General features: G+C 41.4%; 1 protein-coding gene across 1 annotated transcript in view; it reads right to left on the bottom strand.

The window, feature by feature from the left end:
* LOC140210229 (endonuclease/exonuclease/phosphatase family domain-containing protein 1-like) overlaps positions 1-13,509 on the bottom strand; it is a 67,170-nt gene that overhangs the window by 12,959 nt on the left and 40,702 nt on the right. The window contains exons 5-6 of the mRNA XM_072279107.1: positions 9,611-9,721; positions 1,840-1,974 (exon numbers count right to left, since the gene is read on the bottom strand). Of these exons, the coding sequence (XP_072135208.1) occupies positions 1,840-1,974; positions 9,611-9,721 (246 nt within the window). The remainder of the gene's footprint in view (positions 1-1,839; positions 1,975-9,610; positions 9,722-13,509) is intronic.

Here is a 13,509-nt window from a genome sequence, read left to right on the forward strand (position 1 = left end):
TTATTCTCAAACATCGATTACCCACCCAATTCTACAGCTCTCCTGGTCTCTCAGGGTAACTTGCAGTGGACACTTAAAATCCCAATCCACAAGTCATTAGGATGTGGGAAGAAATAGAGCATCTGAAAGGAGATGTGGGCCCTCATAGAAAGAATGTACAAGCTCCACTCAGACAGCTTTGGGGGTCAGGCTTTAACCCAGGACTGCTGAGGCACAGTGCCAAGATACATGGCTCTGTTGTAGCTAGCAACTTATCACTAACACAAGAGATTCTGCAGATGCTGGAAATCCAGAGCAACACACAAAATGCTTGAGGGATCCAACAGGTCAGACAGCATCTATGGTCAATATATTGGACCTTCTTGATGAAGGGTCTCAGCCCAAAACATCAGCTATTTATTCCCTTCTATAGATGCTGCCTAGCCTGCTGAGTTCCTCCAGAATTCTGTGTGTTGCTCAAGTAATTTATCACTTGTGCTTTGTGATTAATATGTCCAATTATTAAGGAAAGGATACCAGCCATTCATTGTGGACAACAATACTTCATCCAATAACATTATGGCATGTGTTGCATTCACTAACAGATACTATGGATAGATTTGACAATAACATGCATTTCTACAAAGCTTCAAACATAGAAAAATGTTCTAAGATGATTCAATGTGGGGCAAGATTGAAACGGGACAAATATCGAGCCATGATGGGAGAGAGACCAGACGTACCTGCTTGAAAAGTCAAATTGAATGGATCCTTAGGAATGGAGAAGCCAGTGGTGAAGTGAGTAGGTTTTTAGAATATAGAACACCACAGCACACGACAGGCTCTTCAGCCCACGATGCTGTGCCAATCTCTTTACCCTGCTCCAAGATCAATCTTACCCTTTCCTCTACATTGCCCTCCATTTTTCTGTCACCCATGTGCCTATCTAAGAGTTTCTTAAATGTCCCTAGTGTATCTGCCTCTAACACATCCCAGTCAGGTCATTCCACACTGTGTAAAATAACTTGCCTCTAACATCCCCCCTATACGTTCTTTCAAGAAACTGAACTGTTGACCAATTACTTCTCTTTATTTTATTCCCAGATAGTCTTCACGAACATCTCGGCCCTCTCCAATGCCAGCACATCCTTGATGCTCCTCAGGCATACTTCAAGATGCACCCTCTTCTCCCCTTCCTCAGAATGCTAAGGAAATTCAGCATGTCCCTGTTGACCCTAAGAGGTTTTTATAGATTCACTATAGAAAACATAATGTCTGGATACATCACAAATTGCTACAGCAACTGCTCTGGCCAGGAAGACAAGACACTGCAGAGAGTAGTGGACACAGCTCAGCTCATCATGAAAACCAACATCCCCTCCATGGACTCCTCACTACTCCAGGAACAGCAAAAATAAGCAAAGTCCCTCCAACCCTGGTCACTTTCTCTTCTCCCCACATTCCTCGGGTAGAAGATACAAAAGGTTAAACCTACCACACCAGGCTCAAGGACAGCTTCAATCCAACTCTTATAGACATCTGACTAGAATCCTTGCATGATAAAGATGAACTCTCATCTCACAAAATCTATTGTTTTGGCTCTTGCACATTATTGTTCACCTGTACTACACTCTCTCTGTTACTGTAACACTATAGTTTGCATTCTGTTATTGCTTTTCTTTTTGTATTACCTCAATTCACTGATTTTTTGAAATGGTATGTGTTGATGGTGCACAAAACAAATCTCTGTATCTCAGTACATGTGACAATAACCAAGCCAGTCACCAGATACAAGTTAGCATTCCATTCTTGATGCCTTGTGGATGGAGTCGATAACAGCACTCTGAACCAATACCTTACCTTGAAGTATGCCAGCACAGGGTGATTGTACGGCTGATACTCATTGTTCTGCTCAAACAGCACCTCTAGGCTGACTGCCTGATGTAGCTCAAGGCCTATGCTGCTGTCCCAGAAAAAGGCCACACGCTCTACCTCCTGTAGAAAGGGTGGAAGAAATATTGAGGTAGTCATGTATTTTCTTAAAATGAAAACTCATGCAAAGTGGATTTCAGATGTCTGTCTGGTGAACGTCTGTTACCCACATGACTTCTAATTAATTTAGAGTCTTGAGGAACTCATCTGCATTCTCTGTGGAGGCTCCCTCTCTAGAGGAAGAAAGCTGAGAGGCAACACACATCAAAGTTGCTGGTGAACGCAGCAGGTCAGGCAGCATCTCTGAGATGCTGCCTGGCCTGCTGCGTTCACCAGCAACTTTGATGTGTGTTGCTTGAATTTCCAGCATCTGCAGAATTCCTGTTGAAAGCTGAGAGGCAGATGGTATCTCAGATTGACAGCAGTTATGACAGATCACATCCAAGTACAATATGCACCAAATAACATTGGATAGGATAAACTTATGACATCAACAGGGAAAGTTGGGTGTTTCCCTTCAGTGGCAATCAAAAACCTTTGCCATTGACTCTTCCCAAAGTGAGGAGATTGGAATTGGATATATTTCTCCAAATGGGGTGGCTGGTTTATAAGGACTCATCATACTTTCCCTGCTTTAGGACAAAGAACCTCAAAAGGACCTCAGTTTTTGGATCCCTTAACCTTTTCCCCGCCCCCCCCCCCCCACATTTTTTTTCTTAAAACTCTTTTCAACCTGTCCTATTAACCTCAAAGATTTGTGCACATAAGCATCAGGCTTTCCTCAACCTGGACTCCTTTCAGAACTGCATTCTCTGTATATTCCAGCCTTTCCTCATTGTTTACCCCACAGACTTCTGCATTAATTCTCATCGGCACATAAAACTTAAGCTCCTCATTGTCCTCAACGCTTTCTAGCTATACATATTTGTCAGTCCTGAGCTTGTGGCTTGAACACTCAAATCCAAGTCGTTATCACAGGTTTGGAAGCACAACATTACCAGAAATCAATGTCTGGGAAACTGCTGTCAAATTTAAAAAATAACTATTCATAACATATGAACAAAAATATTAGAGGTAATAGGCCACTCAGCCCCTCAATCCTGATATGCCCTTCAATAATATCATTGCAACTCTTATTGCTGTCTCAACTGTACATTCATGTCTATCACTTCTACCCATTACGTTACGAACTGTAACGTTTTAGAAACAAAGCAGCAGCAAGAGATTTCATATTGAGTCAGGTTTTAATGTTAAAACCACTATCTTTATTAGTATCTACTTATAATATAGTACTCAACCAAGATAAACAAATGTTAACAATGTAATGTGTATATATGTTTGTAAATATAACTCCCAAACTATTGAGCTCGGGGGAACAAGGCTTAGAGTATTGAGATGGTAAAGTAGGAAAGTTCAATAATCCACGAGATAAATGATGAGAAAGAGATATTTGTAATCCACGTTGTAATGGAGAGAGAAGGTAAGTACGAAGTATTCCCAGGTTCCATGCTGGTAAAACGAGATAACAGTCGCCGTAGATCTTGTCTGTCGTGTTGTTTCAAGTCCACATATGAATTATCACCGAAAGTGACCTGTCACAGGAATATCGTCTTTCAGTGGTTACCACACAATGTACCCAGGCAAGGGCTACACAAGTGGTCCAAAAGATATCCCCAAAATCCACTCCTATGGATCATATGAAGTGACAGTCACACATTCGTTGTGCACTGTGTGCCGATGCTTAACCCAGCCTTGTGGGCATAGGAGAGTTCTAAGCCTCTACTGCGACAAGCTGAAGCTATCGGCTTCCCCAGTCTCTCTCTACTACGACTAAAGGTCTCTCTCTCCCTCTCTATCTCTCTCTCTGTGTAAAAATCTGGTGCAAACTCCTGTAGCCTGTGACTGACGTCATGGTCCTGCCTCATTCAGGCGCTTAAAGCGACAGTCCACAGTAAATGAAACCTGTGGGTTCGTAACACTTATCAAGAATCCATCTGCCTTTGCCTTAAAAATTTTCAAAGACTCTGCAGTCACTGCTCTTTGAGGATGAGAGTTTATGACTTCCTGGGTGAAAAAGTTATTCTTCATCACTGTCTTGAATGGACAGCTATTTATTTTTGAACAGTGACCTCTAATTGCACAGGAAGGTACTGAACATCTTCTCCACATCCACTTTGTCAATATCCTCAGGGATATCCTATGTTTTCTGCTTCCAAGCATACATTTTGTACAAGATGTTACTGCCTCTCTTATGCTTCTTGCTAACATGTTTATTCTGTGACAACTTATCAAGCATCTTTTTGAAGCCCATATACACATTTCAAGCATAATGTCCTAATCAATATTCTGTTATGTTTTCAAAAAACTCTGGTGAGATAAAAGTGATTTACCTTTTATAAATCAGTGCTGACTTCCTTAAGTAACCTTATGCAAGTTAGTGATACTGTTGCAACACACACAAAATGCTGGATGAACTCAGCAGGTCAAGCAGTATTTATGGAAAGAGTACAGTTGTTGATCCTGCTGAAGGGTCTCAGCCCGAAACGTCGATTGTTTACTCTTTTCCATAGACGCTGCCTGGCTTGCTGAGTTCCTCCAGCCTTTTGCGTGTGTTGCTTGGATTACCAGCATCTGCAGATTTTCTCTTGTTTGTGATATGTTACTTTGGATTTTTCTTTCTAAAATCCACTACCCACTGAGATGTAATTGGCTGGCTTATAGTTGCTGGAGGTTACTCGTTCCTCTTCTGAAAAAAGGTGCAAAATTTACAAAACGTTGTTCTGTGCTAAAGGAAGATCACGTGATTATGACTGGTCCTTCTGCAAGTGGCATTCTTTCATCCCCTCGTGAACTTGAACTGACCCCATCTAGACTGGGTGACTAATCCACTTTATGTATATCTAATTTTACAAACGCATTCCATCTCAGTGGCAACATTTTCTTCCTTGGTAAAGATAATCTCAAAATATTCATGGTTTCTGCTTGATGAACAGGACCCAAAATAGCCCTATTTTTCCTTTAACTTTTCATTTAGCACATGTAATGCCCTGGTTAAGATTTTACTGGTAATAATGCAGAGTATTTCATTTAATAGCTTTCTGTAGAAGCAGTGTGTTCTGCTGGTAGTGCTGGGGTTATCGTTAAAGATAAGGGGTTGTGATGTTTAACTTGGGAATGTCGAGTCAGTCAATTAGGATGGTGGAATTGGGAGAAGGTTCTAGAGGAAGCTGGGTGGAAAGGTTTTGTGACAGAGAAGAAGCTTGAGAGAACTAGCTGTAGGATTCAATTCAACTGGAATGTGCAATTCGATGGAGTCCAAGATGGGAAATGCTACCGGTGATCAGTGAATAGGAGTTGGTGCTGTGAATAAAACGGAAACATCCAGCTTTTGGAAGCTCTGAGCTCCAACCTTGTGCACATTTGACTGTTTAAATCCTAATGGCCTTTTGTTTTTTCTTTCTTTTTCTTTCTTCTTTAATAACTGTTTGATTAAATTGACATTTATAAATACACCTTTTTTATAATTGTATGCAGTGTACGATCCGTTATTTCTTAATGATGGATAATTGTGAGTGGACAGTATTCACATAGATCAGGGTTCAGGTGGTTGAGACATCCTAACTTCCTGATTTTGGTGGGACCCAAGTCATACTGACCCCAGAGTATGAGAAAAGTAGTTTTCTCAACACTGAGTAGCGAGAGGCTAACAAGCTGTGTTTCTATAGATGCCTAGTAAAAAGGGGTTTCATGCATGTTTGCCAATAGAAGGCCTCTGTTTTTCTTTTCAGAGTCACTGGCATAGAAACAGTCCATTTGGTCAATCACATCCACAATGACCTTCCATACTAATCTCACATGCCCGTATTGAGATCATTTACTTCTAGTCTTGTCCAGGTAAGCCAAAATGCCTCTTAAATGTAATAATTGAATCCGACTCCATTAGCTAATGTGGCAGTGTGCTCCATCTTGGGAAACACCTACTTCTGAAGCTACACCCAAAGAATTACAGCTCACATCAAACAGTCAAGTCTCTGAGAACAGTGATACCATCCGAGGAATTACAGGATGGACTGCTCAACTGTTCAACAACCTGCTGAAGGACAAGAAGTGCTCAGATGACCCTGTGACTCTTAATAAAGCATTTTAAACTTTAAATGTGACATTGTGTACTGAACCTGTATTAAGAATCTCTGAAACAGCTGGGCAATTCACTCCGTATGTTAATGAGAAACACTTGATAGCAGACAATTTAAAAACACGGAGACTGATAGCATCATGTTGGATATTACTCTGCCAAAGACGATTCCATATATTGATGGCTCCCCAATGATTGAGAGTGGGATTCAAATGGGCGTTTCTGGAACCAATGGCACTGATCAGGTAACATGTCACTGCAACCAAAAGGACTCCTATCTGGGAAACAGTGAGAGTACATGTATGGAATCAGTCCTCCCTGACTGCTTAACAGCACTTAATGGGCATACCAGGCCTAGTCATGGCTGCCAGGCACATCCCCCGGGTCTGATGGGAAGTGCAGGGACCTGTTCCCTGGGAAGGGCTGCTGATATCTTGCCTACGTTGTGCCCCACATGTGACACATGGCATCATTACCTCAATGCCTTCTGTTCCAGCAGCACCAGAAGTCCATAACAGAGGCCGAGAGATTCTGGACGATTGCCTTTCTGGAATATGGGACTGCAGGATTATCCCGGGAACTGATTGATATGGGATCCACTTTGGAGAAAATAGCGAATGAAATCACATATGCCTTTGATCAAACCCAGCAGAACTGATGGCTGTTTGTACAGTAGCATTACAGAACAGAATGATTTTGAATGTTATTCCATCAGAAAAAGGGGGCATGTATGTTACTGGATGCATCAGAAAATACAACTAACTTGGCAAATCACATCTGAGAAACTAATAAAGAGATTAAGAAAGTAGTGGATCAGTTTCACAACTGTTACACTCCAGGAGTTGGATAGTGGCCATTCAAGGCATTGGGAGGATGGTGGACAACTATTCTGCATTATGGTATAACTATTGGCATTATAATAATTGTTATTCTTTTACAAATTTTGTGTGAAGTAACAGGACAAAGGAGAGGATATTAAGGAAAGGAATGGGCACTTGTTGAAGTGGACAGTTGAAAAGGGAATTTTGGGTTGAGTTTTGAAACTGCATCATTGCTTTATATACATATATATGCACATTTCAATTACTTATTTAGTGAAATGTATTATGGTCATGAAATGACAAATAGGAGGGAATATGAAAGTGTACTTGTGGTTTCAAAATGGTATTTTAGTTTGTAACAAAATGGAACCTGTATTGTATCAGAGTGCTTTGTTAATAGTGTTTGTGCAACATTATGGCAATGGACTATGTGCATATGACAAACTGCAGAAAAACAAATGGATTCAGTTATTGGAAGAATGCCAATAGTCAATCAGATTATCAGAACACCCTGTCCTTAAACTGGCATGGGTAGATAATACTTGTGTATAAAAGAGTGACTATGCTGTCTGTTTTTAGAAGCTATCAATGGCTCTTGCACAGTAATGGTCTTCCCTTGCAGCAAGTAAAATAAACACGCGTATGATTGATCCACTCTGAGTTATTTGTTTGTTATAAGACGTAACAAAAAGGTGCTCGACCACAGGGCATTCAGTGCACCCACCACTCTGTGTAATGAACTTACCTCTGACATAACCCCTACACTTTCCTCCAATTACATTTAAATTATGCCCCTCATATTACCCCTTCTATGCTGGGAAAAGTCTCTAGTTATCCACTTGATCTATGCCTCTTAGCAACTTATACACCTCTATAAAATCACCCTTCATACTCCTTCAGTCCTAAGAGAAAATCCCTAGCTTATTCAACCTATCCTTATAAAATACTAATCAACCCGAGAAATTCTGCAGATGCTGAAAATCCAAAGCAACACACACAAAATGCTGGAGGAACTCAGCAGGTCAGGCAGCTTCTATGCAAATGAATAAACAGTAACAGACTATGTTTTGGACTGAGACCCTTCTTCAGGAATGGAAAGGAAGGGAAAGGTGACAGAATTACAGGAAGGTGGAGGTGAAGGAGGATAGCTAGAAGGTGATAGGTGAAGCCAGGAGGGCAGGAAAGGTAAAGGGCTGGAGAGGAAGTAATCTGATAGGAGAGGAGAGTGGACCATAGGAGAAAGGAAAGGAGGAGGGGACTCAGGGGGAGGTGATATTCAGGTGAGAAGGAATAATGGACTAGAGTGGGGAATAGAAGAAGAGGGGAGGGAGGAGGGAAAACATTTTTTGCCAGAAGGAGAAATCGATAGTCATGTCATCAGGTTGGAACTTACACAGATGGAATATAAGGTGTTACTCCTCCATACTGAGAGTGGCCTCATCGTGGCACAAGAGGAGGTCATGGACCGCCATGTCAAAATGGTAAAATGGAGGTGCTTGACGAAGCAGTCTCCCAATTTGTGACAGATCTCACCAATGTAGAGGAAGCCACATTGGGAGCACTAGAAACACTAAGTGACCCCAGCAGATTTGCAGGTGAAGTGTTGCCTCACCTGAAGGGACTGTTTGGGGCCTTGAATGGAGGTGAGAGAGTAGGTGAATAAGCAGGTGTAGCAGTTTAGCTGCTTGCAGGAATAAGTATTGGGAGGGACAAATGGACAAGGGAATCATGGAGAGAGCAATATCTGTGGAAACCAGAGAGAGGTGGGGAGGTAAAGATATGTTCAGTGGTGGATCGCTTTGGAGATGGAAGAAGTTGTTGAGACTTATATGTGGAATGTGGAGGCTCATGATGTGGTAGATAAGGGTAAGAGGAACTCTATCCCTGTTAGGGCAGCAGGAAGGTGGGATGACCGCGGATGTTCAGGAAGTGGAAGAGATATGGGTGAGGGCAATGTCATTGGTGGTAATATCACCTAAGATATTTGTTGTACCTGAGATTGTGCGGGTCTCCCTGGGTGTTCTAGTTTCATCCCATATTTCCAAAAGTCATGTTGGCTGGCAAGTTAATAGACTGGATTACCCCTTGTGTGGGTCAGTAGAGCTACAAAGAAATAAATGTGGGAATGGGGTTGATGGTGTTGCTCTGAGTGCTGCTGGATGGGATGGGACAAAGGGCTTATTTATTGTTGTAAGGAAATATGATGAAATAGAACCTGTCACTTAATGCACTTTTCCTGTTATGACCTTACTTCGACCAGTATCAAACTTCCCTTTCTCCCATAGTCCACTCTGCTCTACTATCTGATTCCTTCCTCTCAGCCCTTTATCTCTTCTGCCTATCACCTCCAACTTCATGTCCCCCTCCCCCGCCCACTTACCTTCTCCCTCACCGGGCTTTACCTACTGTATCACCTGCCAGCTTGTACTTCTACCTCTTCCCTGCCTTCTTATTCTGGTTTTTTTCCACCTTCCCTTTCAGTCCTGATGAAGGGTCTTGGCCCAAAATGTCAATTGTTCATTCCTCTCCAAATATGCTGCCTGACCTACTGAATTCTTCCAGCATTTTGTTTGTGCTGCTCTAGATTTCCAGGATTTACAGAATGTTGTGTGTTTTTATTTGATAATGCCACGGACTTAGCCCATTTTGCTGCATTAATTTTCCAAATAAGGACAAAATGCTACTGTTTATCAAGAGGGGCTGATAATTTACAGTAGGTAAATAATTTTAACTTTGACAGCACCTTTTCTTCTTCTCCAGGTGGGTTTTCCAACACCACATATTTCCAACTGCCCCGGCTGGCTTTCCATTCCTGCAGCGCAGTTATGGTGGGCTTCTCGAACTCCAGACAGAGCTGAGGAGAGCAAAAACTGCAGTTGATTGATAACATGATACACGTGGGAAGTGGTGCAAATTACAATATCTTGATCTATGAAGAAGAACCAGAGAGGATGCAGAAGAACATATAGGAAGATGAATCAATTATTTAGCCCCCTGAACCTGCTCCAACCTTTAACAAGACCATGCCTGCTTTACTTCAGACTTATCCCTATATATGACCATAAGACAAAGGAGCACAATTAGGCCATATGGCCCATTGAGTCTGCTCTGCCATTCCATCATGGCTGATTTATTATCCCTGCCAATCCCGTACTCCTGCTTTCTCCCCATTTGCTTTGGTGTCCTTACTAATCAAGAAACTATCAACCTCTGCTTTAAATTTACCCAATAACCTGGCCTCCACAGCTGCCTGCAGCAATGAATTCCACAGATTCACCGCTTTCTGGCTAAAGAAATTCCTCCTCATTGCTTTTCTCATGGGACATTTGTTCTAAAATTATCAATTCCATCATCTATATCATTGATATATACAGCAATGTGAAAAGAAGTGGACCCCACACCAACCCTTGCAGAACACAACTAGTCACCAGCAGCTCTACCCAGTGCCTGTAGTATTAAGAGATCTATTGATCTCAGGTTTGAATGCAGTCAATGATGGAGGCTGCAATTCGAGGGGATGTTGCACGCACTGGAGAACTTTACTGACAAGGAGAGATTGGCCAAGCCTAGGGTGTTGTCTTTGGAACTGCTGTGGCCAGAGTGATGCCAACTTTCCCATCAGCAATTGAGAGGATACTCTACTGCCTAGGAAGGGATGTTGGAATTTACAGAACATAGGCGCACATTGAAGGAAGTTCAACAACTGGCCAGTATCAAGAGAGAATATTACTGAGACAGTTTTACAGGTCTGTGGACTTTCCCACTGCAAACATCCAACTGTGTGCTATCTGGAGAACAGCAAACAGATGTCTGTGTTTGAGACCCAGCATCTTGTGGAAAAGTACAATATGAGAGATTACAAATCTCAAATAAACATTCTGGGAATTTAGGAACTAAATGGTTAAAATAATTGAAGGAAATCACCAGCAGCAACTTAAAGTTCAGGAAACAAATGTTTGCATGGATAAGGATTGGATTTAAGGCTGTATCAAAACAATAAAGAACTAAGCAAAGAATGGGCAGTATGAGATGAAATATATAAAGCTTGCCTTACATGATAACCTGTAATAGGGACTCCAGAGACCAGCCAGTGAAGAAGATAACCCTGAGTGAGGGACTGAGAGAAGAACTTGCCAAGATCGAACCCTGGCTAGGTGGGTGATTTCTGAATAAGAATAGGGGGTTTTAGAAGCTGGGAAAGTAAGCTAAAGAGTTATGCTAGCAACTAAGAGTTATGAAGCTAAAAAGTTAATGTTTTGTTTGAAACTATGTAGTGAATCCTTGAATCAACCAGGATTAATAAAGAAGGATAGTTATTGGGCAAAGACATTGTCTTGTCATGTTTTATTGGGTGCTGTATTTGTTGATAGTTGTTGGGTAAAGACAATGACTAGTTGTGTGTTTTATTAGGTCTTGTATTTACTTGGCAACAGAAGAGAGAAGGCTAAGAGATGATTTAACTGAGGTGTATAAATTATGAAAGAATGAACAGGAAGCACTGATTCCCCCCTTCCCTCATGAGGGATCAATAACCAGTAGACATAGATCGAAGGTACTTGGTAGAAAAATTAGGAAATGTGGTCCTGGTACTCAGTGCCTGAAGAAGTAGTGGAGGTAGAAATCGTCAACAACTTTAAGTTGCACCAGGATGAACATTTGAAAAACCACAATCTGCTGGACCTTAGAGCTGGGAAGTGGGATGAACCTTCAGTCACTCTAATTGGCCAGCATGGACATAAAGCTTCCTCCAGTTGCTATTTGCTTGGATTTTGTGGGAGAATTGTACTTCTGGAACTCTTTTGGACTCCTTGACATGCAACTTAGATGCAGTCAAATCAGTTTTATGTGAGAAAACAATGCATCCATTCTGCAGAACAGCAAATTCCCAGGAATAGTGGAAAAGTAAATTAATCTAGTTTAGATGACAAAAGTCTATCTCATTCAGAACTGGCCAGTTCCTCTGTAATACTGGCTGTTTTTTCTCACTCTGTTAGCACAACCTGAACTGTGGGGCATGATGTCGTACAGCCATACATTTTGCAGCTTTGAATTACAGTATATTCTCACAGCAACTCTGCAGTCACCCTATCAGAGAGATTCACTTTTTCCTATCCAGCCACCATATATCTTCCTCCTCTCCCCACACACACACTCACTGCAATTTAAATCATCTTAGGTTCTCCCTTTCCCAGTTCTGAAGATGTGTCTTCAAACTGAAACATTAGTTCCCTTTCCACAGAAACAGCCTTTTCTGTTTTAACCACATTGTAATAATATTGTTTATATGGACTAATATCACTAGTTCACTGAAAGACACTCTGTTTTTCTTTAAATCAAACTGTGATCATGAGTAATAACAAACAAAAAGAATAGTTAGGGCCTTGGTTTAACTACTCTTCCAAGGATTTTACCATTGATGCTCTAGTCCAGAGTATTAAACTAAATTAGATGCGTGAAATGTGTAGATATAGAGGCAAGATTACTACCAATCTTACAATCAATTTCCACCATTAATCCACCTAATCTTTCTTGTCCAATCGTTGACTCAAACCCATTCATATAATTCCCTTTGTCCAATAATTAGGCGCCGGTCTTAAGGAGGGAGGTACCGTCATGAGCTCTGGGGGACTGTGCAGTGAGCTGTAAAACATTGAGCTCCAAAGTTTCTAGAGCATCTGTATTTACTAATTGTTGTCTTAATTAGAGTTGTAAGAGCCCTTACAGTTTCTGTTCAATCTTATCAAGTTTATTTTGACTGGCACGTGTTTTCCACATACTGTGCTTATTGCAGGGTCCTTCTGTCACATTGTGCACTGACAGTATCGGAACCCAAGTGCAGAGGAAGTACAGTTTCTGGAGTAGACAACCTGACATTTATTCATAATAATTCCAAAAGAACATTGGTAGCTTGGACAAACGGCGTAAGAAGTAACAATCTCAAAATATTGTGTCAAGGAAGGTCTCTTGACACAATATGTAGATAAGCATACAAGAAGAGAGACTGTACTTGATTTGGTATTGGGAAATGAACCTGGTTAGGTGTCAGATCTCTCAGTGGGAGAGCATTTTGGAGATAGTGATCATAATTCTATCTCCTTTACAAAGTATTGGAGAGAGATAGGAACAGACAAGTTAGAAAAACGTTTAATTGGAATAACGGGAATTATGAGGCTATCAGGCAGGAACTTGGAAGCTTAAATTGGGAACAGATGTTCTCAGGGAAAGGTACGGAAGAAATGTGGCAAATGTTCGGGGGATATTTGTGCGGAGTTCTGCATAGGTACGTTCCAATGAGACAGGGAAGTCATGGTAGGGTACAGGAACTATGGTGTACAAAGGCTGTAGTAAATCTAGTCAAGAAGAAAAGAAAAGCTTACGAAAGGTTCAGAGAGCTAGGTAATGTTAGAGATCTAGAAGATTATAAGGCTAACAGGAAGGAGCTTAAAGAAGGAAATCAGGAGAGCCAGAAGGGGCCATGAGAAGGCCTTGGCAGGCAGGATTAAGGAAAACCCCAAGGTATTCTACAAGTACGTGAAGAGCAAGAGGATAAGATGTGAAAGAATAGGACCTATCAAGTGTGACAGTGGGAAAGTGTGAATGGAACCTGAGGAAATAACAGAGGTACTTAATGAATACCTTACT

Source organism: Mobula birostris, chromosome 15 (assembly GCF_030028105.1).
Source record: "Mobula birostris isolate sMobBir1 chromosome 15, sMobBir1.hap1, whole genome shotgun sequence".
NCBI lineage: Eukaryota > Metazoa > Chordata > Chondrichthyes > Myliobatiformes > Myliobatidae > Mobula > Mobula birostris.